This window comes from Abrus precatorius, unplaced genomic scaffold, assembly GCF_003935025.1.
Source record: "Abrus precatorius isolate BTA unplaced genomic scaffold, Abrus_2018 Scaffold8, whole genome shotgun sequence".
Taxonomy (NCBI): Eukaryota; Viridiplantae; Streptophyta; class Magnoliopsida; order Fabales; family Fabaceae; genus Abrus; species Abrus precatorius.
This window is the reverse complement of record NW_020874428.1, coordinates 30,987,230-31,013,494: the sequence shown is the minus strand read 5'-3', so window position 1 is coordinate 31,013,494 and position 26,265 is coordinate 30,987,230. Positions and strand designations below refer to the sequence as shown.

At 33.4% G+C, this 26,265-nt stretch overlaps 4 protein-coding genes across 6 annotated transcripts; 2 read left to right on the top strand and 2 right to left on the bottom strand.

The window, feature by feature from the left end:
- LOC113874958 (transcription initiation factor TFIID subunit 9) lies at positions 1-2,917 on the bottom strand. 2 transcript variants are annotated; one of them, XM_027513296.1, is made up of 3 exons: positions 2,798-2,874; positions 2,424-2,696; positions 1-921 (listed from the first exon to the last, which is right to left on the bottom strand). In XM_027513296.1, exons 2-3 carry the CDS (start codon positions 2,685-2,687, stop codon positions 652-654), a joined length of 534 nt encoding a protein of 177 aa, XP_027369097.1. In that variant the 5' UTR covers positions 2,688-2,696; positions 2,798-2,874; the 3' UTR covers positions 1-651. The 2 variants fall into 2 exon arrangements, with proteins under 2 accessions (XP_027369097.1, XP_027369096.1); XM_027513295.1 differs by having other exon boundaries at positions 459-921; positions 2,424-2,689; positions 2,798-2,917.
- A 439-nt stretch (positions 2,918-3,356) lies between these two features.
- LOC113845831 (beta-glucosidase-like SFR2, chloroplastic) lies at positions 3,357-9,038 on the top strand. Of its 2 annotated transcripts, none has more exons than XM_027473461.1 (10): positions 3,357-3,758; positions 3,844-4,177; positions 4,463-4,601; positions 4,806-4,972; positions 6,055-6,276; positions 6,664-6,832; positions 6,913-7,146; positions 7,242-7,391; positions 7,478-7,607; positions 8,637-9,038. In XM_027473461.1, the coding sequence occupies exons 1-10, from the start codon at positions 3,587-3,589 to the stop codon at positions 8,825-8,827; spliced, it is 1,908 nt and encodes a 635-aa protein (XP_027329262.1). In that variant the 5' UTR covers positions 3,357-3,586; the 3' UTR covers positions 8,828-9,038. The 2 variants fall into 2 exon arrangements, with proteins under 2 accessions (XP_027329262.1, XP_027329263.1); XM_027473462.1 differs by having other exon boundaries at positions 3,382-3,758; positions 7,478-7,599; positions 8,637-8,779.
- A 1,657-nt stretch (positions 9,039-10,695) lies between these two features.
- LOC113874700 (serine carboxypeptidase-like 26) lies at positions 10,696-13,356 on the top strand. Its single transcript, XM_027512914.1, has 10 exons — positions 10,696-10,954; positions 11,114-11,221; positions 11,392-11,487; positions 11,579-11,671; positions 11,758-11,846; positions 11,929-12,210; positions 12,302-12,459; positions 12,554-12,649; positions 13,010-13,115; positions 13,210-13,356. Exons 1-10 carry the CDS (start codon positions 10,696-10,698, stop codon positions 13,354-13,356), a joined length of 1,434 nt encoding a protein of 477 aa, XP_027368715.1.
- Positions 13,357-14,863: 1,507 nt separating this feature from the next.
- Positions 14,864-15,355, bottom strand: LOC113874699. Its single transcript, XM_027512913.1, has one exon. The coding sequence runs from the start codon at positions 15,353-15,355 to the stop codon at positions 14,864-14,866; it is 492 nt and encodes a 163-aa protein (XP_027368714.1).
- Positions 15,356-26,265: the final 10,910 nt, after the last annotated feature.

Below are 26,265 nucleotides of genomic sequence, written 5' to 3'. Positions count from 1 at the left end.
CAGTAAAATGAAACTTTAATAGTATCGGGTCACACCTCAAACCTGTCTCAAGATTTTGTCTTCTTTAGGCAGCAGTGACCTATCTTGACAGCCATCTCACAGCATGTGTTCGGATGAAAAAGTCTAAGAACAAAACTAACCATAGAGCGTGTACAGAAGTGGAAGCTGTGCTTGTGATTGAATTTGAATTTTCTGATTGCAGCATAGGACAAGTTGCAGAACACTTATACAACAGTTCTATTATTTTTTAAAAACTGTTCAATATTCAATCGAAATTGAGCCATTGAAATTGCAATTATATGCACAGCTCAATTTTTCGTTGAACAAACTAAACAGAATACCGTTACTTCATATCCTTATGAATACTATATTGAATTTGATTTCAAAGTTTGCAAGGCTCCACCAAATCAATCGCTGAGTTTCATACAGCTGAGGTAAAGATTGTGTTCACAAGGACTTTGAAATGAAGCATATATTCAGACCAAGATGAGCCATTTGGAAATTTAATTTCAATGTCAAAACCTAGTTGACTTTACATAGAATAAAACAACAAGCTACCATTTTTTATAGATTTTTGCAACAACCACGGTAGTACAACAATTATATATGAGCTAGACTAAACTAAGCATTAGTCGCAGACGGGACTTCAAATTATTCCTTTTGGCGTTTGGGCAGGGGAAATGACACTCTTTGATGGGGATTCTGCTGCACGTCCATCTTCTCTTCCTGAGATGGGTTTGGATTGGTAGCTTCTTCATCCTCTGTTTCTTCTATAGGTTCTGGGGGCCTTTTGTTTGGCATTGCAAACTGGTAGTTGGGACTGATTAATGTGTCCTGATCATGTGGAAGTGGGATATCAGGTCCTGCTATAGTCTTTGGCAATGGTATCTTGTTGCGGTTTTGAGCCAATTCGAGAAGCACCTGCCAAGTGATTACATTCAACATATTATCTTCCAGGATGATATATTATTGCTTATAGTAACAGTGCAGATGCTATTCGATCACCAAAGAGACAGAGATCCTTTCACGCAAGCAAATATTATCTCTATTGCAGCTCATGATATGGTAGCTAATGAAATGGATCTCAGCAACAGATTTCTACTTTCCAGATAATTTTCAATTAAGTGATAGTCCCACCCCACCAAATGGCAACCTAAGCCATAATTCCCAAAAAACTGATAATTAAAAATTAACACAAGATTACATGCTGCAAGGTAGCAAAAGAACTGCAGTACAGAGAAGTGGGGACATAGAAAGCTAGAGCTCACATGAGAGAAAAGAAGACAAGAATAATTTGCACGTAATTTATTATGTAATCCAGTATGATAATTTAAAAACAAATTAATTGTTTAAAACTATGTAGCACTGGTGCTAGTACCATGGTTGTCGAGCCTGTGATTTAACTCAGAATAGTACATGTTTGCAATTCTAGGTAAAGAAAATCAGTTAACCCTCTTGAAAACTTGTTTTTGCACAAATTTGGGTAGACTTGAGTAAATTTCTAGTTTCACATAAACTCAGTCAGAGTTGCAGTCTACAACATACCCAATAAGCTGCCCCAAAACTTCTGCAAAAAGACTGTGTTTTAGATGCTAGGGCCTTCATTCTAATTTTCCATCATGCATAAGCTGCTCCAGCCTCAAACGAACACTCTCTCACTCTGACAGATCACAAGCTGCCCAGTGCAAACAAAGTTCCTCCATGAAGCAAAATTTCAGTTTGAACCCAGTTCCAGCAACTTCTCCATCTCACAGGCTCACAGAAACTTTCCACTGTCAGGCTCCATCTCCATCTCTACTTTATCATTCTTCCTTAATTATTGTGCAACTCTGTTATTGTTGAATAACGTTTTCAACATTCTAGAAGATTGGAACACACCCACAGTCCCATACCCACTTGGTGCTTTATTTTACCATACAAAATTACAAATGAACTTGCAAGCTTCATTTGTATTAGTTTAAGTAAACTCTTAAGAGCACACGAGTATAGCTATAGCCTAAGAACACTCCACAAGTTTACATATATTCTCAAATTTGACAACCTTGATTAGTACCTTAACTGCATCTGATACAACCTAATTGAACAATTTCAACTCCTTTGGTGGGTTTTACAAATTGCAGTATAGTCTATCTTAGATAAATACAAGCCAAACCTCTCTCATAAACTTCCGCAAGTTGCTTCAAACTATCAACAACAACCAATCATATCACCACTACATGTTTTGTTTTTTTAACTACAAACAAGGTAGAAAATAGAAGCATTATGAAAAAGGCACTGCCTGGAGCAATTTATATCAGAAAAATTACAACCAACCTAAATTCAATAATAAAGAACATAAAACGCAATTAATTTTCCTTTTTTTTTTCAGGACACAAAACAAAACCTAACCATAGGATAAAAAAAAGTCGAATTATTAATATTACCTCACGAGGGGGTGGTTGCGAGAAGCTGAAGTTAACCTTCGATTGAATAGCCAGCTTAACATCGTCACAGTCAATTGCAGACTTTCCCGCATGCTCTGAATACACTTGCGCATCCGTTAACACATCAACGACGTAGCGATACCACAGTTCGAGAAACTTATGTAGAACGCGAGGTTCGTAGTCGTCCACGCCCATTGATTTCAACAAAGACTTGACGATCTTCGCATCCCTTGGCATCGATAACTCGTCATCTTTATCTGCCATGACTGTCCACTGCAAACAAAAGCGTTTATTATTGATTGGAAACGGTTGGAAGAATTTGCAACAGTGAATTATATAGTGTGAAGATGAAGAGGGATAAATTCAGAGCGTACCTGTAAAGTGGCCGGAGTTGCCGTCAACGGTGTTAATTCAAAACCAACAGTGCGACGGAGAAGATGGTGTTTCGGATTGATAGAGGCAAGGGCACAAACACTCTTGCTTTTTATATGGGCCAGGGCCCACGATTATAATGTACTGTAATAGGCCCAAATCAGTCAGCCCTTGTTGACCAAAAAAGAAATCAGCCCTCGATTAGTTGAAAGAAAAAGGCTTCAATTCATTGACCCAATTTAATAATTAATAATTTAATATGATGTAAGATACCCTGGATCAATATGATGTCATTCATACAATTTTTTTTTTATTATTAAATTCGGGGCACAAAATAAACGGTTATAATTTTTTTTTCATAAACTTAACGTAAATTTTCCATTAAATTTGATTTACCAACAATAAAACAAGGTCCCTTGACATTATTAAGGTCAACGTATGTAACATATTTGCAACGTTTAAGTAAGTGATACTACTACATATTTAGTATCTTAACCCAAGGTCCAAGCCAAATCTGCGAAATAATGTATAAAAAACTAAATTACAAATTTAAAAAAAGGTGAAGTTACTGAACCGTACTATCCAAACTCCAACACACTACATGGATAAAGCTCTCGCTCTCAGTGACGATAATCAGAAGACGCCAGTGAAGGAAGCGTTAGCGTGTTAAGTAGATTTCGCTGAATGAAGTGAAGTGGAAGTGGAGATTACGTGCACACTCAATGTTCTGTTTGTTCGTTATGGCTCGAAGAGTTGGTTTTGTTTAGCACTTGGCATTTTTTGCGTTTACGATGACGTTGGTCGGACTTTTCGTTGCCGCCACGAAGCTCGCCGGAGCTCTGGTGACTCTCACCGTAGCCGCCAACGCCTTTTCATTCTCTCGTTTCCGCAACAAAAACCTTCGCCCTTTCCGTTCTCCCATTGACGAGTCCTCTCCCACTGTCGCACTCTTCAACGTCACAGGTAATTTTCTTACAAAATACAATTAGATTCTTTCTCTTTTGTTTCCCATGTTCAAAAAAGCTATCTTTTTCTCTTTTTAATGCAGAAGGAGAAGATGGGTTTTTCTTTGGTTTGGCGACAGCGCCAGCACATGTTGAGGATAGGCTTGACGATGCTTGGATTCAATTTGCTGAACAGAAGAGTGGTGAAGGTGATGGTGAAGAGGGGAAGCAGAGGGTGGATGCTGTGATGGGTTCTGCTGGTGGCGACGGTGGGTCCCACCAGGGTGCGTCATCACAAGTTAACAAGGGGAAGAAGCCTCTTAAGGTTGCGATGGAGGCCATGATTAGAGGCTTTGAGAAGTACATGGAAGTAGAAGGCCAAGAAGGAGAAGAAGAAACCCGTCCTAATGTAACTGCGTGGCATAATGTTCCTTACCCGTAAGCCCTCACATTTTTTATTTTTTTCTTTTAATGTTAATTACTGTTGTTTGGGATGGAAGGTTTTACATTTCTTGTAAATATTCTTTTTTGTAATTTTTAGAATGAAAGGAATAAAATCACGAAACCAAACCTTCCAATAATTTGTTTTTTATTGTTATAAAGTTCACATTATACAAGTCTCTTTATTCAAAATTGAAAATTTTACCCTCCTGTTCCTTTCACTCCTACAACCCACTGTAGTTTTGTAGCAAAATAGAATATTGAAAAATTCCTGGTTTTCAGGGAGGAGAGGTTAAGGTTTTGGTCTGAACCTGATACAGAACTAAAATTGGCCAAGGATACTGGTGTTACTGTTTTCCGAATGGGAATAGATTGGTCAAGAATCATGCCAGTGGAGCCAGTCAACAACCTTAAAGAATCTGTAAGTTGGATGCTGACCTTTCATAATGATGATGAGTTATAGACTTATAGTGCCATTCATCTATAAGCTTTAGTCAATAGCTTCTGTAATGGAGCATATATATATATATATATATATATATATATATATTGAATTTTGGACGGTTTATGTTGAACCTAATCCACCAATTCAACTATAAGTAAGTCATCTATCATTCTTTCTTAGGTTAACTATGCTGCGTTGGAGCGTTATAAGTGGCTCATCAATAGGGTTCGATCAAATGGAATGAAGGTGATGCTCACTCTTTTTCATCACTCACTACCACCCTGGGCTGGTGAGTATGGAGGTTGGAAGCTGGAAAAGACAGTGGATTATTTCATGGACTTTACCAGGTTAATTTTTCCTTCAGTGGTTGTTGTGTGTGTGCCATTTTTACTCTACCTGCTGTGGATGACTCTCAAGTCAGATTAACTGCTGCCATGTGCCAGCCTATCTATAGTTGTAAATGAATGAAGTGTATACATTATGTCTGATAAATATTTATTTTCTTGATTGTGTTGGATGCTTGTGGTTTACTTGAGGACATTTATAGTAGTAACAAAATAAAGTTCTTTCATATGTCAATCTTTTTCCCATCATCATGGCATTTTGCCAAACAGTAGTCCAATTATGGGACTGGATCAATTACTGCAAAATTACATCTTTATCTCGTGTTTGTTCTCTTGAAGACTAGTATATTAACCGGTCATGGCATACCCGTTTCCATTATGTTAAGCTTTTACAAATATATGTCAACAAACAAATACTTCATTCAATGATTTAAATAGAATAATATTGTTTAAAACAGGATTGACCTAAATAGGTTGAGTTCGATGAATATTTCCATAGGATAACAGCAATTTGTTAGTGCAGATTAAGCAATGTGAAGTTTAAATCACACAAGATAGTGAAGCAAGATGTCAGGCTTAAATAGTGGGTGCTGAACCAAATATGCCAAGTAGACTATGGAAATCTTTAGGTTCATTCTAAACAAATTAATGGAACTACATGTTCATGGCTCTGGCCCCCATTACACTTTTTGAAGCTAAAATGTGGTATTTTTTTTGCTTGTCAAAAGAACAATTAAGCAATGCTAAATACTAAGAAAATCATTTAAAGTTAAAAAAAAAAACTGATAGATCAGTGATGAAATGCCTTCCTTTGTGAATTCTCCATCTTGACTCCATTATGATACTATAGTTTCTGATTTTTCTGTCACATTTAACCATCCTTCTGTCTCTTTACCGATGGATACTAACTCATGTGTGAGTATTTTAAAAATACATTTGGGAAAGTATAGAGGTTGTAATTCTTCCTTCTATATATGATTTTCCTTTTCATCCTTGTCTCAAATTAATGTCTAGGCCTATGGAGTTACTCATATTATGATAGTATATTCATGAAATTATTTCTCATATCCTCCCATTCCATGCAGGCTTGTTGTAAACAGTGTATCAGATTTAGTAGACTATTGGGTAACTTTTAATGAGCCCCATGTATTCTGCATGCTAACTTATTGTGCTGGAGCTTGGCCTGGTGGTCACCCTGATATGCTTGAGGCTGCTACTTCTGCACTTCCAACTGGTGTTTTCCAGCAGGCCATGCATTGGATGTCTGTTGCACACTCAAAGGCATATGACTACATCCATGAACTAAGGTGCTTATTTCTCAAAGAAGCTTCAGAATTTGTTGCAATTTTATGTTGGGCATATAGATCATCAGAGCTTTACCAAAATATATATATCATCAGGGACTTGCTCATAGAACTTGAAAATATTTGTACATTCAACAACGTTTTTATAATAATATCTGTCCTCTTTTCCGAGGGTTATCTTTTCTAGGTTTTGGTTAACGGTAAGCTTCAGTCTACATCCATTCTCTGTTTGAGTTTTTGGCTGCTGTATCTTTCTAGCATAACCAATTCTTTCATGCCTTCTCCTCCCTTCACATTTAGTTGGCTAAACATTTAGAGCTTATCACTTTACTTAGTTTCTTTTCTAATTTTATGTTGGTAATTGTCTGAACTATAATAACTTTTTGGCAGTAACTCATTAAATCCAATAGTCGGTGTAGCACATCATGTGTCATTTATGCGACCCTATGGTCTGTTTGATATTGCTGCTGTTTCCCTGGCTAATTCATTGACTCTCTTCCCATACATTGATGGAATATCTGACAAGCTGGACTTTATAGGCATAAACTACTACGGACAGGTTAGCTTTAATAATCTTGATAGTTCACCATCCATGATATCTTGCATATACTCACATGACAATTCTGACATTTATTTCAGGAAGTGGTTTCGGGTGCAGGCCTGAAGCTGGTGGAAAACGATGAGTACAGTGAATCTGGTCGTGGGGTATATCCCGATGGCTTATACCGCATGTTGCTTCAGTTCCATGAAAGATATAAACATCTAAACATCCCCTTCATCATTACTGAAAACGGGGTTTCAGATGAGACAGATTTGATCCGCCGTCCATATCTCTTGGAGCATGTGCTTGCTGTTTATGCTGCCATGACCATGGTTTTGACTATGAATTAATTTTTATCTGCTTAAAATTAAGCTATTCCTTTGTAAACACCAATTTTGTGTTAAACCTTCTTGTAATTGTTCTACAGGGTGTGCCTGTGCTTGGTTATCTGTTCTGGACTATTTCTGATAATTGGGAGTGGGCTGATGGATATGGTCCCAAGTTTGGGCTTGTTGCAGTTGACCGGGCAAATAATCTTGCACGGATCCCTCGCCCTTCATACCATCTATTTTCTAAAGTTTGAACTCCCTCTCTGCACTTGTTTTCCCATGACATTTGTTTTCTTTAATTTTACGTGACACTTCCTATGGGTCTTGGTTGCAGATTGTGACAAGTGGTAAAGTTACTCGTGAAGATCGTGACAGAGCATGGGATGAACTCCAAAGAGCTGCCAAAGAGAAGAAAACAAGGCCATTTTATCGTGCTGTAGATAAACGTCGTTTAATGTATGCAGGTAATTATTTACTCATAATTTCCCCTGGATTTTTAACATTTTGTTTTTAGCTATATCAGCAATGTGCAAAATCGATGATGATATTCCTAGTTCCTATTTTAACTAGAATTCTAAACATTCTTCAATGAATTTAGTTCTGAATGATTCCTTATTGAAGCCCTGTGTGACTGTGTCAGAATTCTATTTTGGGTACCCTATGGATGGAGCAATACTTGACTGCTACGTCTGCTGCAGTCAAGCACTGCCGCTTGCTTTAAGAATGGAATGACTTCCTTTCTATACAACACAACACATTTCCCCCTTTTCAACACAACCAGCACCATTGATGGAATTTTAGCCAAAAACAGTTCCAGGATCTTGTAAGTTAAATGACAATGCAGGGAAAACGTTGTCATCCTCCACATATGAGGATAGAGTTTCAGATGCTTTTACTGTCTTTCAAACCTTTAGAGTGAAGCTTAGTAAGATCTTACCTCCTTGTCAATACAACTGATGTCTTAGCACTGTGTAAACATATTACAAGAAAAATCATTAGTTAGTGCCTTGGACAGCAGTTGCATAGTTAGTAGTACTTTAGTCAAGACCAACCCACAGAATATGAATTCCATTTTTAAGGTCTTTGAATTAAAAGTTCAGAGAGGCTCTGCAAATATTGTCTTTATTATTTTGAGATTAGCTTTAAACCTCAAGTAGATTGCATAAGCTTAAAACTAAGAAAGCCAATCCTGCCCCCTCAATACTGTTTCTAGTCCAAGCAGAACTTATAGAAGTCGTTTGGCTTCTGATTCCTGACCCGAGTGCCTCCCACTGAATTTGGCAGGGGCCAGACCAGGCAAATATACAACACCGTGTGTCAAGGTATACATGGAATAAATTAAAAATGAAAAAAAGAAAATGCTGGGCAAAGTTACCCCATTTGAAACATTTAAAAGATATTTGCAATGGTATGAACATGGTCAGACTTTTTCTTGTCGTGGTTATATGGATTAATGTCTAATAAGTTTTCTTACTTCTCATAACAATTAACAGGTGGACTTGATGAACCTATACAGCGACCTTATATTGAACGAGATTGGCGGTTTGGTCATTATCAGATGGATGGACCCCAAGATCCTTTGAGCCGCTTCTCAAGATTCATTATTCGACCATTCTCCTTTAGAAGGACAACGAAACCACAAAAGAAGAATGCCAAATTAATTCTTCAGCCTCTTGAAACTTAGCAATTGATAACTTGAAATTTTCAATTTCAACAAGAAGATATATTATTAATGTCTCACTGGAAGTATTATGATACCTTCTCGTTGTAAAGCTTATTTATCTCGTTTTTACCAAAATTTCAACGTGTTAAGATTATCACTCCCTGTTAGTAGAATTCCATGCATTGCACCCTGCACATGCACATAGAATGCAAGTCGTTGATTTGTTTTTCGCAGGAACCATGATCTCTTCTTTGCTACGACGTAAGATAAATTAATAGAATGCTCAAATTCACTATAGATGTTCTAAAATGTGCAGCCAAAACGCCAAATGTAAGTTTTCTAATATTAATTAATAAAAAATTACTAAAATAAATTTGAAATAACTAATTATAAATGTAAAGTAAGATGGATAAAACTTAAAAAGATTATGCAACATACAACCCAGAAGCTAAGCTGACTGCAGAACAATTAAACAATCCAATGGAAAAACAAACCCAAAAATCTAAGTTCGAAAAATATGCATAAAAAGCTTTAAAATAAGTTAAAAAGAGTTGTAAGTTATTCTTATAAACTAAAATAAGATTTTAGATTCCGTCAATGTCACTTTTAAAAGAATGTGTTTTTCTTATATATAAAAAAGAATGTATATGATATCAACGTGAAATTAAAGGTGTTAATTTGGGTCCATTTGGGCTACCCATTATGAACCAACAAAATTTTAAATGAAACTGGGCTGGATCAAATTTAATTATGAATTAAATATCTTTTAATCACTGGAATCCCACAAAATTGACGACAACCCAGTAAAGTAAGCTTAGTACACGTGCATAAATATCTTTTGACAAAAAATAAGTACACAAATGTCTTTTACCTTTTATAATAACAATTAAAAAGTAATAATTTTTTAACAGGAAACGACTAGGACTGATTAGTCAACGCATTGATTAAATATTTCATATACTTTAAATTATATGTTTCTCAAGATAATACATACATTTTAAAAAATTAATTTTTAATGCATACTTCAAGATATATAACAAGAAATAAATAAATAATAATATTTTATTAAACGTTATAACATTTAAAGTTATTGTGTGATTTTCAATACATTAGATCATGTAAATTTTATAAAAAAACATAATTATTTATAAGTTCTTATATGTTATTAGATACATGTTGAAAAAACTGCTAAAACTTAGTTATTATGAACAAATAATTTTAGCCCAAATATTTTTATTAAAAAGCTAGAATATAATTGTGAATTAATTAAACTATTAGACAATATACTAATAAGTAAAATTAATAATTAAAAGATATTCTCTTCAAGTGATTTTTTTAAAGTAAATTAAAACTTCCCAAATGACAAATAATTTAAAAGAGATGAAGTAACAATATAAATATTTATGTCCCGTTTTAATGCATCCATTAATAATTAATTTAATCTATTAACTCAAATTTTACCTGACAAATAATAGAAATACTTAACCTTTGGAAAAACTTTCCTGAAGAATTTAGCTAAAAAAACAAGTGAATCAATCCAACGATACAGTGAAATTTTGGTTAGAATAAACTTGTCTATCCACTCATTTCATAAAGATAAGTGTAAAAAAGTTAATGTGATATGATATAATTGATCGAGAAAGGGCCCCTCACGATGACTCAGAAAGGGTAGTGACAAATAAACTTAGCAGTTCTGATAAAATAATAGTTCATCATCGTAGTGCCCACTTATTCTAGTGGATTTTTGTGTGGGTACGGCCGATTCCAAGTGTATATTACCCATTTCTGACAATTCCAAGAGATCTTATTCACTATGGTTACTTAGCACTATAAAAGTGAGACTAATCAATACCATGTTTGGGCCAAAGTTGTCAATTTTAAGTGAAGATATGGGTGTTATTCTGTGTCTCCAGCTCCTATGTTTCTTTCTTTTAACTAGTTCCTTCATTAAAGCATCTGATATAAATGTGGGAACCTATGAATCTGATAGAATAACTAACCTTCCTGGCCAACCTTCAAGCCCTTCAGTTTCACACTTTTCAGGTTACATCACTGTCAATGAAGACTATGGGAGGGCCCTTTTCTACTGGTTCTTTGAAGCTCAATCTGAACCGTCCAAGAAGCCTCTCCTTCTGTGGCTCAATGGAGGTATGTGATTAGTTATTATCAAAGCTTGTCATATGTCAAGCACCATCTCATATTATTATATAGTTTTTATTATATGATTTTATTAGTTCCCTGTAAGATTATAATGATCCAGTTATGCTTATAATATTTCTTTTTATCTTTCTGGGTTTGCTTCTAAAGGACCTGGATGCTCCTCCATTGGGTATGGTGCAGCTGTTGAGGTTGGACCTCTTATAGTCAACAAAAATGGGGAAGGGTTGCATTTCAACCCCTACTCTTGGAATCAAGGTTTATATATTGTTTCATTCTTTAGACTATTTAGTGTGTTGTTTGACTATCTCTTGTTACATACATCCAATTATTACTATGCTACTAAGTATTGCCCAAAGAACAAAAATAAGGGGTGAAAAAAATCAATGCTTTATTTTGCTCACTTGAAAATTTTACACCCCTTGCAGAGGCAAATTTGCTATTTGTGGAGTCCCCAGTTGGAGTTGGATTTTCTTACACTAACACATCTTCTGATCTTACCAGATTAGAGGATAATTTTGTGGGTGAGTTTCTTTTTTCCCTTTACAGAAGATATTTTTTCTGATTTTCTTGATTAACTAAACTCTCCAAATTTTGACTGACTACTTGAATTAGCCGAGGATGCTTACAATTTCTTGGTGAATTGGCTTCAAAGATTCCCACAGTTCAAATCCCGGGACTTTTATATTTCAGGAGAAAGCTATGCTGGTTAGTGTTTAACTTCACTATGAATATGATATCTCTGTCACGTACACTACTATTATAACAACATTTTCCTTGTCCGTATTTTCAAGGCCACTATATCCCTCAGCTTGCAGAGTTAGTCTTTGATCGAAACCAAGACAGAACCAAATACCCCTTTATTAATCTTAAAGGTTTTATTGTAAGTAAATCCTCCGTAACCAAACAAATATATCTGTCACGTACACTCCTATATATAATATTATATATATTTATATCTCCAGGCTGGGAACCCAGAAACTGATGATTACTATGACTATAAAGGCCTGTTGGAATATGCATGGAGCCACGCAGTAATATCTGACCAACAATACGATAAAACAAAGCAAGTATGTGATTTTAAAAAATCGGAATGGTCTAAAGAATGCAATCAGGCCATGAATCTAGTCTTTCAAGATTACTCAGAAATTGATATATACAACATTTATGCCCCTTCATGTCGTCTAAACAACACAGCCTCAAAAGCTGATAATAGTAACAGTAACGGCCCTGAATCATTTACAAAGGTATATATATTAAATGTCACAAATTTATAGATTCTAAATATATAATTCTTGTTCAACACTCTTACGTTAAAGGAAAATTTGCTTCTTGCAGGTGAGAAATGATTATAGAAAAAAGAGAATGAGAATTTTTGGGGGCTATGACCCTTGTTATTCCACATATGCAGAAGAATATTTCAATAGGGTAGATGTTAAGTCATCTTTTCATGCAGATACTAAAAGAGGCACTAACGTAACATGGAAGGTTTGCAAGTAAGCACTAGAATAGTAGAGTTTGTTCCCTTCATTGATCTTCTCTAAGTTTTACTGCTGAATATTAAATATTAATTTCTGTCTCATTTCTTAGTGATTCCATATTGCGGACTTACAACTTCTCTGTTTTTTCGATCCTACCTATCTACACCAAACTCGTCAAGGGTGGCCTTAAGATATGGATTTACAGGTATTTCTTAGCTGTATTCTCTGTTTTCCTCTTTTCTTTGCCTTTAAAAAAGCAATAATGTTAAATTACTACTAAAGAAAGGGAAAAAAAAAAGATTATTACGCAGTCACTAGATATATTAACAGAGAATTGTGTACAACTCACTCCCAATAATTAGCTTTATATATAAACAATGTGCAATGAATGAATGACAGGAGGGAATTATTTGCTTTCGGTGAAAGGGTCACGTACTCATGAGTCATGTGTGTTGTATGCAGGGATTACACTAGACGCCCTTTATCGTGATACCCTTTTTCGAATAATCATTTTAATATCATGACTCGTATTAATTAGTAATTAATATGTATGTTTGTGGTACAGTGGAGATGCTGATGGCAGAGTACCAGTGATAGGAACACGATATTGCGTTGAGGCTCTTGGATTACCTCTCCAATCTAGTTGGCAAACTTGGTACCATGATAATCAGGTTGGCACCCAATATTAACCTCTTCGATTTTCCACAATTTGATGAGTTATATCTTATGATTTTAATTTGTATGTTAATAAAATTAACAATGTAGGTTGGAGGAAGGATAGTTGAATATGAAGGGTTGACATATGTTACTGTGAGAGGAGCTGGTCACTTGGTGCCACTCAACAAACCCAGTGAGGCTCTCTCACTTATTCATTCTTTCCTAACAGGCGAGCATCTTCCTAGTCGTGGATAATCAATCACCAGTGCTATGTTCTTGGGCCACCATTTTGGGTTAGCAATTTTTCTAAATATAAATAACTAAAACCCACTGCGTCAATATTAATGAATGAAAAACAATGCAAAAAATCTGTGTCCATGAAATGGACTAGTTTGTTTCTCATACATATCGTTGTTTAGCAATATTTACAATAATATAGTAAAATGCGTTGATCTTATGATATATCCCACGAATAAATATCAGTCTCATATTTGTAGGTATATCAATCTTCATTGTATATATTTGTGGTAACGAGTATTTGTGAATTGTGAATATCCATTATCTTATTAAAAATATAAAGAAAACTCGAGAAATAGCATTCATGGAAAAATCTTAGAAATATTCTATTAGAAGTTGATGAGATTAAACTTCATTTGTTGAATATTTTAATTAAATGTTTATTCAATATTTTTAAAAAATAATAAATTGTGTCATAAATTTAATTATAAAATTTATTAAAATAAATTTAAAAAAACTTATTTTTATAAGTTATACTGAGAAGTTTATTGAAATAAGTTTTAAAAAAATTATAAAAATCATAAGCTATTTTCATAAAGTATACCTGACCCCTTTTAAACAAACTCTTAATTAGTTAAATATTAAATCAAGGTTAAAACAAGAACAAAGACTTGTTTGCTTTATAATTGAAAAACGAATTCTGAGATTATTTATGTACATACATATTTCAATTATATTTAATAATTTAAAATTAATTTTGTTAAAATCAATTGTACTTAACCTTAAATCAAACGACCACTAAAAACTTTAATGAAAATCATATTTGTGTATAATTTTTGTCACATTTGATTCTAATTTTTTTGGCAAAGCGATTTTCTCACTTAATTATATAGTTTCCATAGTCAAGTTAAAAGTTGCTCCTCTTATAAAGTTCTAATATAACTGCTAATGAAGAAAACATTATATTAAGTTGTTAACGCTTAAGAAGCTTAGCAGCATTAATTTGCTGTTTCGAATCTCCATTTTGTGATAAAGCGAGATGCATTTTTAGGCCCTTTACCTTTGTCAGAGAAATACATATAAAGCGAGATTGATTGAACCACAAGCTTTACCTTGTGATTAACGTATCGTCTCCATCATATGTAAATGTTCCTTTCAAACACAAACACGATTCTAAAGTCTAGATGATGACCCTTTCCCCCGTCTCACGTATGCCATGCAAAAGAAAGGCACGCACTTCTATTCCAATATGATTCCGTGAAGAATTTGGAAAGAGACAATAAGCACTTATTGGCATATTCTGAACGAAACAAACATTGCATAGCATATTCTCTTTCTGGTACCTCATCTTTCCCAGAGGTCCACTAATTTTGTGAAACTACGACCAATAAATCATTAAAAAAATATATACAAGTACATCAATTAATTAATTCCATCAGCGTAATCAGACCCTGATGAATAATCCATCATATGCAAATAGATTTTTTTTTCATTTATTATTATTGTTATTTTATTTATGAGCTAATTACAATTTGATCATCCTCCACCACTTCTCTTCCTTTGCTTCTTCCTTTCCTTCTCTCCCTGCCTTGAACAATGACACTGGAAAAGACATAGACAAGCCAACTATAGACTTGAAGGTAATCACAGGTCCTTCTGGTTGACCCTTAACATAAATCTCATTCAAGGTGAACCAAACCAAAAAGTCCCTTGCTTTGACCCCAGTGAGATTCTTGATCTTGTTTGGCTCAACATAAGCAGTGACCACTGAATCATAGCATACAAGAATGTTATCAAACCTGTGCTCTCTCTTCTTCTGGAGCTTCAGCCAAACAAAGCCTATGTCCTTGACATACCCACATTCTTCAATGTCTTGTATGTTTAGTAACCCATCTGGTAGACCAATTTCTGCCAGCAACAAAGAGAATTTTTCCCTGCAAACTTGGTCTCCATAATACACCTCTGCTTTGGACTTCAATTCCTCTGTTACCAGAGGCATTGCTTGTGCTTTGTGCATGGTATCAAGCGAAGGTGGTGATGTTTTTGAAAGACCTCTATTTAAACTGTGAGAGAAGTTGTATTTCAATATTAAATAGAACGGGTGGTGCTTATAGAAGCTTATAAATAATGGGTCTATATAGTGGTTATTGAAGGAGCTTGGGCATAAAAAAGTGGATATATAAATTTTGAGGCCTTCACCACTTTGGCCTAAATCAAGTTTTTTAATACCTGAAATATGCGACCAATACGATCGCGTATTAGGTGTCACTAATATTTTATGATAAGACCAAACAGTTTACGCTTCATTTCTTACCGAACGGTCTTGAGATATATGGGCCGAGGAATATTTCTAAATTCGCATATCTTCTTAATAATAGTTTTATAATTTCTTAATACAAAATATATTTTTATCCTTTTTATATTTTTTAAGTTTTTTAATATTTTATTTTTATTAATGATTTTTTTGTTAAGTATTTAAACTATTATTTAAATTATAAATATCTTGTAATTTGGGGGTATGTAAACAGTTAATCCATTTTAACAGACCCAAATTCATTGGTTTTTTGGGATGATTAAATATCTTTTTACTTTTTTTTGTGCTATTGTTTCACCCAAAACATCACCTGCTATCTACAAAAATAAAATAAAATAAAATTGCTTTATATGTATTTCTCTGAAATGCCAAACTCGGAAGTTTGTTATTGATTTGTAAGAAAGATAAAAAGGAAGACGTTTAAAAAGTAAATACTAAAAAAATAAGCAAAATAGAAAGAATATATAAATAGAATATTAAAAAAAATTCAATTCAATGGTTTAATTTATGCTCTTATGTATCTTCTCATGTTAGTGAAGAACTTCAAATTACGTGATTTTTAGAAAATAACTATTGATTGGTTTATTTTAATCAAATATGTAAATTTAATATGAAAATTTAGACTTTTATCTTAATTTAGTCGTCTTACAAGAATAATATAACGTCATGTTTAAATTATTATTTGTTTAAAACATAGTTAAAAATGGAACAAAAATTAAAACCGTGTCTTAAATAAAATATAATATTAGTAAATTGTTAAGACTAAATTAATGCTTTTGATTTATATTCAATTTAATTGTTATAAAAATATGAAAAGCTAGGAGCACTTAGTTGTTGTAGTTAAAGTGACGTGAGAAATCACAGATTAAAAGGTTATCATAGCTAAATACACCCTTCTTTATTATTATTATTATTATTATTATTATTATTATTATTTCATAATATGTTTACATTATTTTTATACTTGCTATTGTTTTTATATAAAATTATTCACAAGTTGCAACTCCAGAATTTAAGGTGTATTGAATAATCATGTTTTAAGTTTGTTTTGATAAATTTCATCATATAATTTATTAAGTTGAGTTAAAATTTGTAAATTAATTTTATAAATTAATTAAACATTGATTGAAGCACTTAAATAGTAAAATTAGTTTAAATAAATTTCGTATGAGTTATTTTAATCACATCATTTAATGAATGCTTCCTTGCATCGGAATTCTAGCACGCCCATGTCTCCAAAGTTGAAGCTGAGTACAATCCAAGTACAATATTGTATTTTTCTTATTTCATGTGGACAAGAAAAGAAAAATACAATATTGTGTTTCTCAATTAAACTGGGAAACTTTATTTAAGATTAATACCTTATATTTTTAATGCTCATAACCTTCTTATTTAAGATTAAAAATAATAAAATAACATTATAGAATATTTATATTTGATATTCTAATTATTTTTTTACAAAATATAACAATATTTCATTACAATAATAATAAAAATAATCTAGAATATTTGCGTTTAATAAAAATGTAATTATATTTCATATTTTTTTGTTGCAGTAATTATATTTAGGAAAAAAATTATTACTAGAAGTTGGGCCCAGGCCCATAGATACGAGAAAAGACAATATTCCCAACGTTGCCTTTATAAATATGACACAAATGTGACACAACAACGCACTTTTCTATTTGTCGCACTTTCTCACACGAAGTTTCGTTGCCGGGCCTTCCTTATTGGCTGTCATTGATGAAAGGCCTTTATCACTGCCACTAAGATGTGATCTTTCATGTAATCTTGGCTCCAATCAATCATTTTTGTAAACTGGCTCTCAGGCCTTTATCACTGCTACGTCTCTTCCTCTTATTTTTAATCTTGTTCTTTGAAAATTTGTTTTTCATCGATTTTGCGTGTTTAAAGTTTAAAACGGGTTTCTTGTTTTGAGGCAATTTATCACTTCTACTACGCCTCTTCTTTTCATTCTTGATTATTCAAGAAGCTGTTGAACAGGGTATACAAATGCGTTTGAAGTTTAGGACCGGGTTTCTTGTTTTGAGGCAAATAAATTCTCCCTCGATTTTTAATCTTGTTCTTTGAATTTTTTTTTTTGATTAATTTCAAGTGATTTAAAACCGGATTTCTTGTCTTGAGTCAATTTATCACTGCTACGTCCCGTCTTTTCATTCTTGATTATTCAAGAACTCGTCGAACAGGGTATACAAACCCAATAAGGTTGATAACGTGCTTCTTTGAAATGAATTTTCGTTCATCATAAAGAAGATGTCATTGTTGACCCTATGTCCGAATGCAGATTCATCATAAAAAAGATGGTATTGTTGACCCTATGTCCGAATGCAGCATGAATCGTGTTCCTTATTCATTATATATAATTTGGATGGTTTGATGGCCCTAGGGCCTCTTTGAAATGAGTTTAAATTCATCGTATGAAAAAAAGATGTTTCGTTGAGCCTACTGACCCTATGTCGGAATCATGCAGGATGAATCATGTTACTTATTCATTATCCATAATCTGGATGGTTTGATGACCCTAAGGTCTCTTTGAAAATAGTTTTCATTCATTATCTGAGAAAAGATGTTATTGTTGACCCTAGTGACGGATTGCGGGATGAAATCGTATTTCCAATAAATGTCATTGATGAATTTAATAGAGTCTGTTGTGTTCGTCATTCGTGATTTTAAACCCATGATGATCCTAAATTTAACTCCAACATGAATTTTTGTTCTTAGTGGGAAAATTGGATGGTATGCACCTGATGGAATTGCCAAATTGCAGTATGACTTTATTGTTCATGGTGTAAATTTAGGATGGTACGACGGAGCCCTACTGACCCTGTAGCAAGATAAATTCTTTCTTTTTAGCAGAATTTTAATTGATTTCATGTGACCAATGTCTAAAACGTGTTTCCAGTTTTTGAGGCAATTTATGCTTTTTCTTTCGTAATGAGAATTCTCTGAACCCAGATTTTGGAATGTATTTTAGATTATTGCTAGATATATTGTTGGGTTACAATTTTTCTCATTCTTGATTGTTCCAGAAAGTGCTGACTTGTCTAATAGGGTACAGTGCCCTAGAAGTTTGATCTTGTTTGTGTAAAAGGAATAATGAAGATGCTGCTGTGAGATGAGTTTTTTAATCGTCTGACAAACAATGCTATTTTTGAACCTTAATGACAATAAATTGGACTGCAAGATCAAATACTTGTTCCAAGAGATGCCTACTTGACCCTATATATAAAACTTGGATGGTATGATACTCTAAATGCAATTTCAATATGATTTTTTTGTTCACAGTGTGAAAATTGTGATGGCATGAACCTAAATGGAGTTGTCCAATGGCAGTTTGAATTTTTCATCCACAGTACTATTCTGAAATGATATGTTGGAGCCTTAATGACCCTACTGCAAGATAAATTCTTTTTATTAAAATTTTAAATGCATGTTGGATGCCTTGATGATCATTAAAGGAAAGTTAAGTGTGAAATCTTATTCATGATGCAAAACCTGAGTGCTATGCGGCAGAAATTTCAAAGATGAATTTTATTGGTACTGTAAAACTGAGACATGCACCCTAAATAGAACTGCAATATAAATTCATTATTCATTGTGGACATAATATTATGTTTGATCCTAAATGCATTTCCAATATAAAACCTTGATGGTATCCAAAATGCAATTCCAATATGAATTTGCATTCTAGATTTTTGTCCAAGTTAAGTATATTTAACATAGCCCTATGAAATTTCGTGTTATAAAACGTGCACGGTTTGATGACACTAAATGCAATTCCAATATGAATCTTTATTCTTAGCGGGAAATTTGGGATGGTATGTACCTAAATGGAATTGCCAAATTGCAGTGAGTTTTTATTCGTAGTGTAAATTTGGGATGGTATGTTGTACCCTTAATGACCTAATGCAAGATAAATTCTCTTTTACCAAATGTTAAATGCCGATAGATGCCTTGATGATCATTAAAGGAATTTTCTGTGTGAAATCTTATTTATGATGTAAAACCTGAATGCTATGCCGGAGCTATTTCAAAATGAACTGTTAAACTAAACTTGGGGATGATATGCAGCTTATAAAGAACTGCAACGTGAATTCTTTGTGGCATGATTGACCCTAAAATGATCCTTGATTGGGTAGGAGATGGTTCTTTTGTTCAGTGGTTTTGTATTGAAGTGGGGATGCCTGGAAGACTCTCAAGAAAACTTGGATACAGATTCTTTATTGATGATAACAATCTGGATGATATTGATCCTCTGTTGCTCCAAATGCATTCTTCAAGTTCACAATGCAAATTTGAGGCAATTGCCACATTTGGTGGATATATGATTATTTGGTTTATGATAACTTTAAAGTGAACCAAGTGTGGTTTCTGGACATTATTGCAGTTTCATTACACCTAAAAAATTTATTCACTTATTGTTCTACCTGAAGGTTTTCATAATACAGCTTCTGCATACAAGTCAAGGTGCAGATGCTGAGAATGTGTGGTGTGGCAGATAATTGTAGTGATGCTTATGATATCCCTTCCTTCAATGTCCTATCACAAGAGCAATTGCTGTCGCTGAAGGAGAATTTAATTAGATTTCCACAGTAGTGCCCAATAAATATTTCTGTGAATGCTTCTATATGCTTATTATGGATATTACATTGCTTATTTAAATAAAAAATACCTTCAAACTTGTTTTCCTGATTTACATGAATAATCTGTTGTTGATCAACAGGGTTGAAAGGCAATTGGTGTCGTTATGCCTTTTTGGGATAAACACAGTTCAAGACAAGACAAGGTTATGATATCCAATTGCAACTTGGCTAAGTATACAGCACTGCAGTTCATCTCATTGTTGGCTATATTATTGTTATTATTATTTGCGGAAGAGATAAAAATTTTAAATTAGAATTATTCTGACAGATGGATGCTGATGAGAACTTGTAGGTACCTGGGCAATGAGCCCTCTGTCATAGGTTACCGTGCAATGAGGCCTCTGTTCTGTGACACGGACGGAAGAGACTCCATATTTCACAAGATTTTCGGTGATTCCTGGTTCGTCAATTACCAGAATTCACATTCATGGAAAGACTTACGCTTTTTTGGGTGCTGTCAATGCTTTGTTGGATGACAATTCAACAAATGACCATCAAGGCCTCACCCTCATGTTTACGAGTGAATCCTTGCTCGCATAAATGGAATAAGCATCAAGTTCTATTGCTGATACCCTTTTATGGCTATATGAACTTCATCATCAATTTTTTTTTTCCTGCACAGGAGCAAATTAAGCATTCTCTAATGTCAATAATTTTCCTCCATGTTCCTGTCATGCTTAACCTTGTTATCTGTTCTTTTGATGAGTAAATTTTTTTAGAGTTATATAATGAGAAAATGATAGATCTGTTGAATCCAAATCAAGGAAACCTACAGGTCCATTGGGAATGTAAGCACGCGTTGTATTTATAATTTAATCAACCCTGTATTGTTTACTATCACTAAAATACTGTTTTTATGCATTTGAGAGTGAGCAGGCAATTGTTTGAGTAGAGTTCTCATTGTACTGGTATGGAACACAAGCAAATTGTAATACCTGGACCTGTCAAATTCTGTGTTTGAGTAGAGTCCATTGAGTAGAGTTTTTGCCCAAGTTGCTTATCTTGAATGCCTGTCAAATTCATTATGCGTCTATGAAATGAATTATTTATTCATAATTTGAAATATGATGATAAATCAGTCACCGGGATCAAATCGTATTTCCAATATATGTAATTGATGAATTTAATGCAGTCTGTCGTCTTCGTTATTCATGATATAAAACCCACCAGACAGTACTGATGATCCTAAATGTAATTCCAATATGAATTTTTGTTCTTAATGGGAAAAATTAGATGGTATGCACCTAATGGAATTGACCAATTGCAGTACGACTTTATTGTTCATGGTGTAAATTTGGGATGGTAGATGGAGCCCTACTGACCCTGTTGCAAGATAACTGTTTCTTTTTTCACAGAATTTTAATTGATTTCATGGGACCAATGTTTACAATTTTTCTCATTCTTGATTGTTCACGAGAGTGCTGACTTGTCAATAGGTACATATGCCCTAGAAGTTTGATCTTGTTTGTGTAAATGGAATAATGAAGATGCCGCTGTGAGATGAGTTTTTTAATCATCATCTGGCAAAAATGCTATTTTGGAACCTTAATGACAATAAATTTGACTACAAGATCAAATGTTACTTGACCCCCTAGTGGACACTACAGTGTAAACTCTTTGTTATATAAAACTTGGATGGTATGATACTCAAAATGCAATTTCAGTATGATTTTTTTGTTCATAATGTGAAAATTGTGATGGTATGAGAACCTAAATGGAGTTGTCCAACAGCAGTTTGGATTTTTCATTCACAGTATTATTCTGAAATGATATGTTGGAGCCTTAATGACCCTAATGCAGATAAATTATTTTTATTAAAATTTTAAATGCATATTGGATGCCTTGATGATCATTACATCAAAGGAAACTTAAGTGTGAAATCTTATTCATGATGCAAAGCCCAAGTGCTGTGCTGGAGAAATTTCAAAATGAATTTTATTGGTACTGTAAAACTGGGACATGCACCTTGATTAGAACTGCAATATAATTCATTATTCATTGCGTACATAATATTTTGTTTGACCCTAAATGCATTTCTAATATTAAACGTGGATGGTATAATTACCCCAAATGCAATTCAAATACAAATTTATGCTCTATATTTTTGCCTATATTTAACTCCTATCGAATTTATTGTGGGGTTACCCTTTGTCTCATCCATGGTTATTCAAGAATGCGCACAGGCTACTTGAATAGGGTATTCAAAACCAAGAAGGTTGATCTTGTAACCAGAAAAGTGCAGATGCCGCCGTGGAATGAATTCTTTATTCATCATCTGCAAAAGGATGGAATCATTGAGCTAATGACCCTGAATTGGACAGCTCGATGAAATCCTATTTCGAAGAGATGTCTATGAATCTAACGCACTCTACTGTGTTCCTTTTTTATATATAAAAACCTGGATGGTATAGTTATCCTAATTGCAATTCAAATATGAATTTGTATTCTAGATTTTTGTCAAGGTTCCTATATTTAACGGCTACTGAATTTATAGTTGGGTTACCCTTCTTCCCATTCTTGATTATTCAAGAATATGCAGGCCAGATGAATAGTGTATTCAAAACCAAGAAAGTTGATCTTGATTGTGTAATTGGAAAAGTGAAGATGCCTTTTTGAAATGAATTCTTTATTCGTCATGCGAAATAAGATGCTAATCAGATAGCTGGATGAATTCCTATTTCCAAGGGGTGGCTTGATGAATCTAATGGAATCTATAGTGTTCGTTATTCATGCTACAAATCCCAGACGGTATGATGATCCTAAATGTAATTCCAATTTGAATTTTTGTTCTTAATGGGAAAATTGGGATGGTACGCACCTAATGGAATTGCCAAATTGCAGCATGACTTTATTGTTCATGGTGTAAATTTGGGATGGTATAATGGAGCCTTAAAGACCCTGCTGCAAGATAAATCCCTTTTTACAAAATTTGATGCCTTGTCGATTATTAAAGGAAACTTAATTGTGAAATCTTATTCATGATGTAAAACCTATATGCTATGCTGTAAGAAATTTGAAAATGAATTTTACTGGTACTTTAAATCTGGCACATGCACCCTAAATAGAACTGCAATATAAATTCAATACTCATTGTATAAATGATATTGTGTTTGATCCCAAATGCATTTCCAATATAAAACCTGGACGGTATGATGACCCTAAATGCAATTCTAATATGAATTTGTGGTCTAGATTATTTTTTTTTCCAAGTTGAGTATATTAAACCTGCATGTTTTGATGACCCCAAATGCAATTTCAATATGCGTTTTTGTTCTTAACAGGAAATTTTTGGTTATTATGTACCTAAATGGAATTGACAAATTGCAGTGTTAGATTTTGTTCGTAGTGTAAATATGGGATGGTATGTTGTAGCCTTAACGACGCAAGATAAATTCTCTTTTACCAAATTTTAAATGCTGATAGATGCCTTGATTATCATTAAAGGAATTTTCAGTGTGAAATCATATTTATGATGTAAAAGCTGAATGCTATGCCGAGCTATTTCAAAATGAACTTCTATTACTAAGCTTGGGGAAGATATGCAGCGTGTATAGAACTGCAACGTGAATTCTTTGTGGCATAATTGACCCTAAAATGATCCTTAATTGAGTAGATGATTCTTTTGTTCAATGGTTTAATTTTGAAGTGGAATGCCTGGAGGACTCTCAAGGAAACTTGGATACGAATTCTTTATTGATGATAACAATCTGGATGGTATTGATCCTCTGTTGCTCCAAATGCATTTTTCAAGTTTGCAATGCAAGATTGAGGCAGTTGCCACATTTGGGGGATATATGATAATTTGGTTTGTGATAACTTTGAAGTGAACCAAGTGTCTTGCAGGTCTCTGAACATTATTGCTTTTGCATTACATCTAAAAAATTTATTCAATTATTGTTCTGTCGAAAGATTTTCATAATACAGCTTCTGCATACAAGTCAAGGTGCAGATGCTGAGAATGTGTGGCAGATAATGTTAGTGATGCTTATGATATCCCTTCATTCAATGTCCTATCACAAGAGCAATGGCTGAAGGAGAATTTAATTAGATTTCCACAGCAGGGGCCAATAAAGATTTCTGTGTATGCTTCTGTGTGCTTATGGATGTTACCTTGCTTATTTAAATAAAAAATTGCCTTCAAACTTGTTTTGCTGATTTACATGAATAAAATGTTGATCAACAAGGTTGAAAGGCAATTGGTGTCGTGAGTGTCAAGTTTGACGTGTAAAAGGAAGATTGCATTCTTGGCAATGCAGATTATGCTACCAGATGAGAATATGCCTTTTTCGTATGAACACAGTTCAAGACAAGGTTATGATGTCCAATTGCAACTTGGCTAAGTATCTGCAGTTCATCGTGTTCATTGTTGGTATTATTGTTATTATTATTTGCACAAGAGATCAAAATTTGTGATCTGCACCTGTTGTGATATTTCAAACTTGCAAAATCAAAACATTTGGTTACATTGAAACTTTGTTTTATTTTCTTCCTTCATTTGACATAGAATATTGTCTCAGGAACACTTGGCATATCCAATGCTTATAATGGGACCAAACTATTTATTAATCTTGATTTAACTGAAGCTGTTGGTTATAGGGAAAAGTATGTTTCCTTTTCTTTTTTAAATTTCCTTATTAGTGTTCTTTTTTGGGTAGGTTGTGGTCATAAAAGTTTCTTCTTTATGTTTTCTTATTTTTTATGGTTTAGATTAACGTCAGTGACAATGTGGTAAGTCAAGTCCTGAGTAAGATGTCAACGCATACATCAACTTGTTTGCAAGAAGATTAGTTTCAGACTGAAAGAATGGTTAATATCTAAAGTTGTGGCGGCAACAAATGTATGTAATTTATTTTATTTAAATACTTAACTATTGATCATCTATTAGGTTGATTCAATTTTTATTTTAAAGAGAGTTATTGTGTTAGAATAAAAAGCTGCTTTGAATGAATTAAATACATTATTTTTTATCTGCTATTAAATTTTTATATTATTTTTCTTTTGCTCGGTAAAATTAGATTTCATATATAACATTAGTAGAATTTTTTTCAAAGGTGAAATTGTTGATAAATAAATAGATAATTTTTTTCAATGAAAGTAAGAAGAATGGATTCATCGAGAGGTTCCTCCCTCGTTGTCTTGGGTATCAACAATTCTATGATTCAAATTCAAATTTTGACTGTCTAATTTTGTTGAATCATTCTAAATTACTGTCGTAATTCTTTTTCTCTAATTAATTTTTCCTTAACTTTCCTGTTTTTGTACATCTTCGATGACTACATACTTTCAATCCTTTTGTATTTCCTTCTATCCACTAACCATGGCACAGTGGATTAAAATCTCCATATTGACATAGTCATAAAAATTCATTCACAGTAAGCATGGTGTTCAATCATAGAAATTGCTTGATCCTATTGCCAGTTGTCTACCTTTGCATCACATATTGGGTTTTAAAGAATGGAGAACTTCATAAATGTGAGACCTGAAAAAAAAGAAAAGAATGGAGAGATATTTTCTATAGTAAGCCATTTTTTACTGAATTCTTACTTTTTTAATATTTAATTAGATTAAATTAACGACATAATTTAAAAGGATAATATGAAATAACAGATAAGAATAGTAAAAAGAAAAACATATTAGATGTGATGCTTCAAAAAACTTTTTAAAAATGGAAATAAACATGCCTAATGTTTTTCTTTTCCTAATTTCATTACCATATGTTATAAATCAGAAAGTATTAACTTGATCATAATGTTATCTTTAAAATTATTGATTTTTCAAAATATTGGAGTATTTAGTTGTTTTGTGTGTACAGATTAACGGTATATAACAAGCATGGTGGATTAAAATCTCCATATTGACTTGGTCAAAAAAAATTCAATCATATGTAAGCATGTTGTTCAATCATAGAAATTACTTGATCCTATTACCAATTGTCTACCTTTGCATCAC

Excerpts from the sequence above, each read along its gene's own strand:
- LOC113845831 (XM_027473461.1), top strand. The coding sequence starts at position 3,587 with ATGACGTTGGTCGGACTTTTCGTTGCCGCCACGAAGCTCGCCGGAGCT. Across the intron at positions 4,178-4,462 it reads TGGCATAATGTTCCTTACCC|GGAGGAGAGGTTAAGGTTTT; the intron begins GTAAGCCCTCAC and ends CCTGGTTTTCAG. Across the intron at positions 7,147-7,241 it reads TTTATGCTGCCATGACCATG|GGTGTGCCTGTGCTTGGTTA; the intron begins GTTTTGACTATG and ends ATTGTTCTACAG.
- LOC113874700 (XM_027512914.1), top strand. The coding sequence starts at position 10,696 with ATGGGTGTTATTCTGTGTCTCCAGCTCCTATGTTTCTTTCTTTTAACT. Across the intron at positions 12,211-12,301 it reads GCCCTGAATCATTTACAAAG|GTGAGAAATGATTATAGAAA; the intron begins GTATATATATTA and ends TGCTTCTTGCAG. Across the intron at positions 12,650-13,009 it reads CTTAAGATATGGATTTACAG|TGGAGATGCTGATGGCAGAG; the intron begins GTATTTCTTAGC and ends TTTGTGGTACAG.
- LOC113874699 (XM_027512913.1), bottom strand. The coding sequence starts at position 15,355 with ATGCACAAAGCACAAGCAATGCCTCTGGTAACAGAGGAATTGAAGTCC.
- LOC113874958 (XM_027513295.1), bottom strand. The coding sequence starts at position 2,687 with ATGGCAGATAAAGATGACGAGTTATCGATGCCAAGGGATGCGAAGATC. Across the intron at positions 922-2,423 it reads CGCAACCACCCCCTCGTGAG|GTGCTTCTCGAATTGGCTCA; the intron begins GTAATATTAATA and ends ATCACTTGGCAG.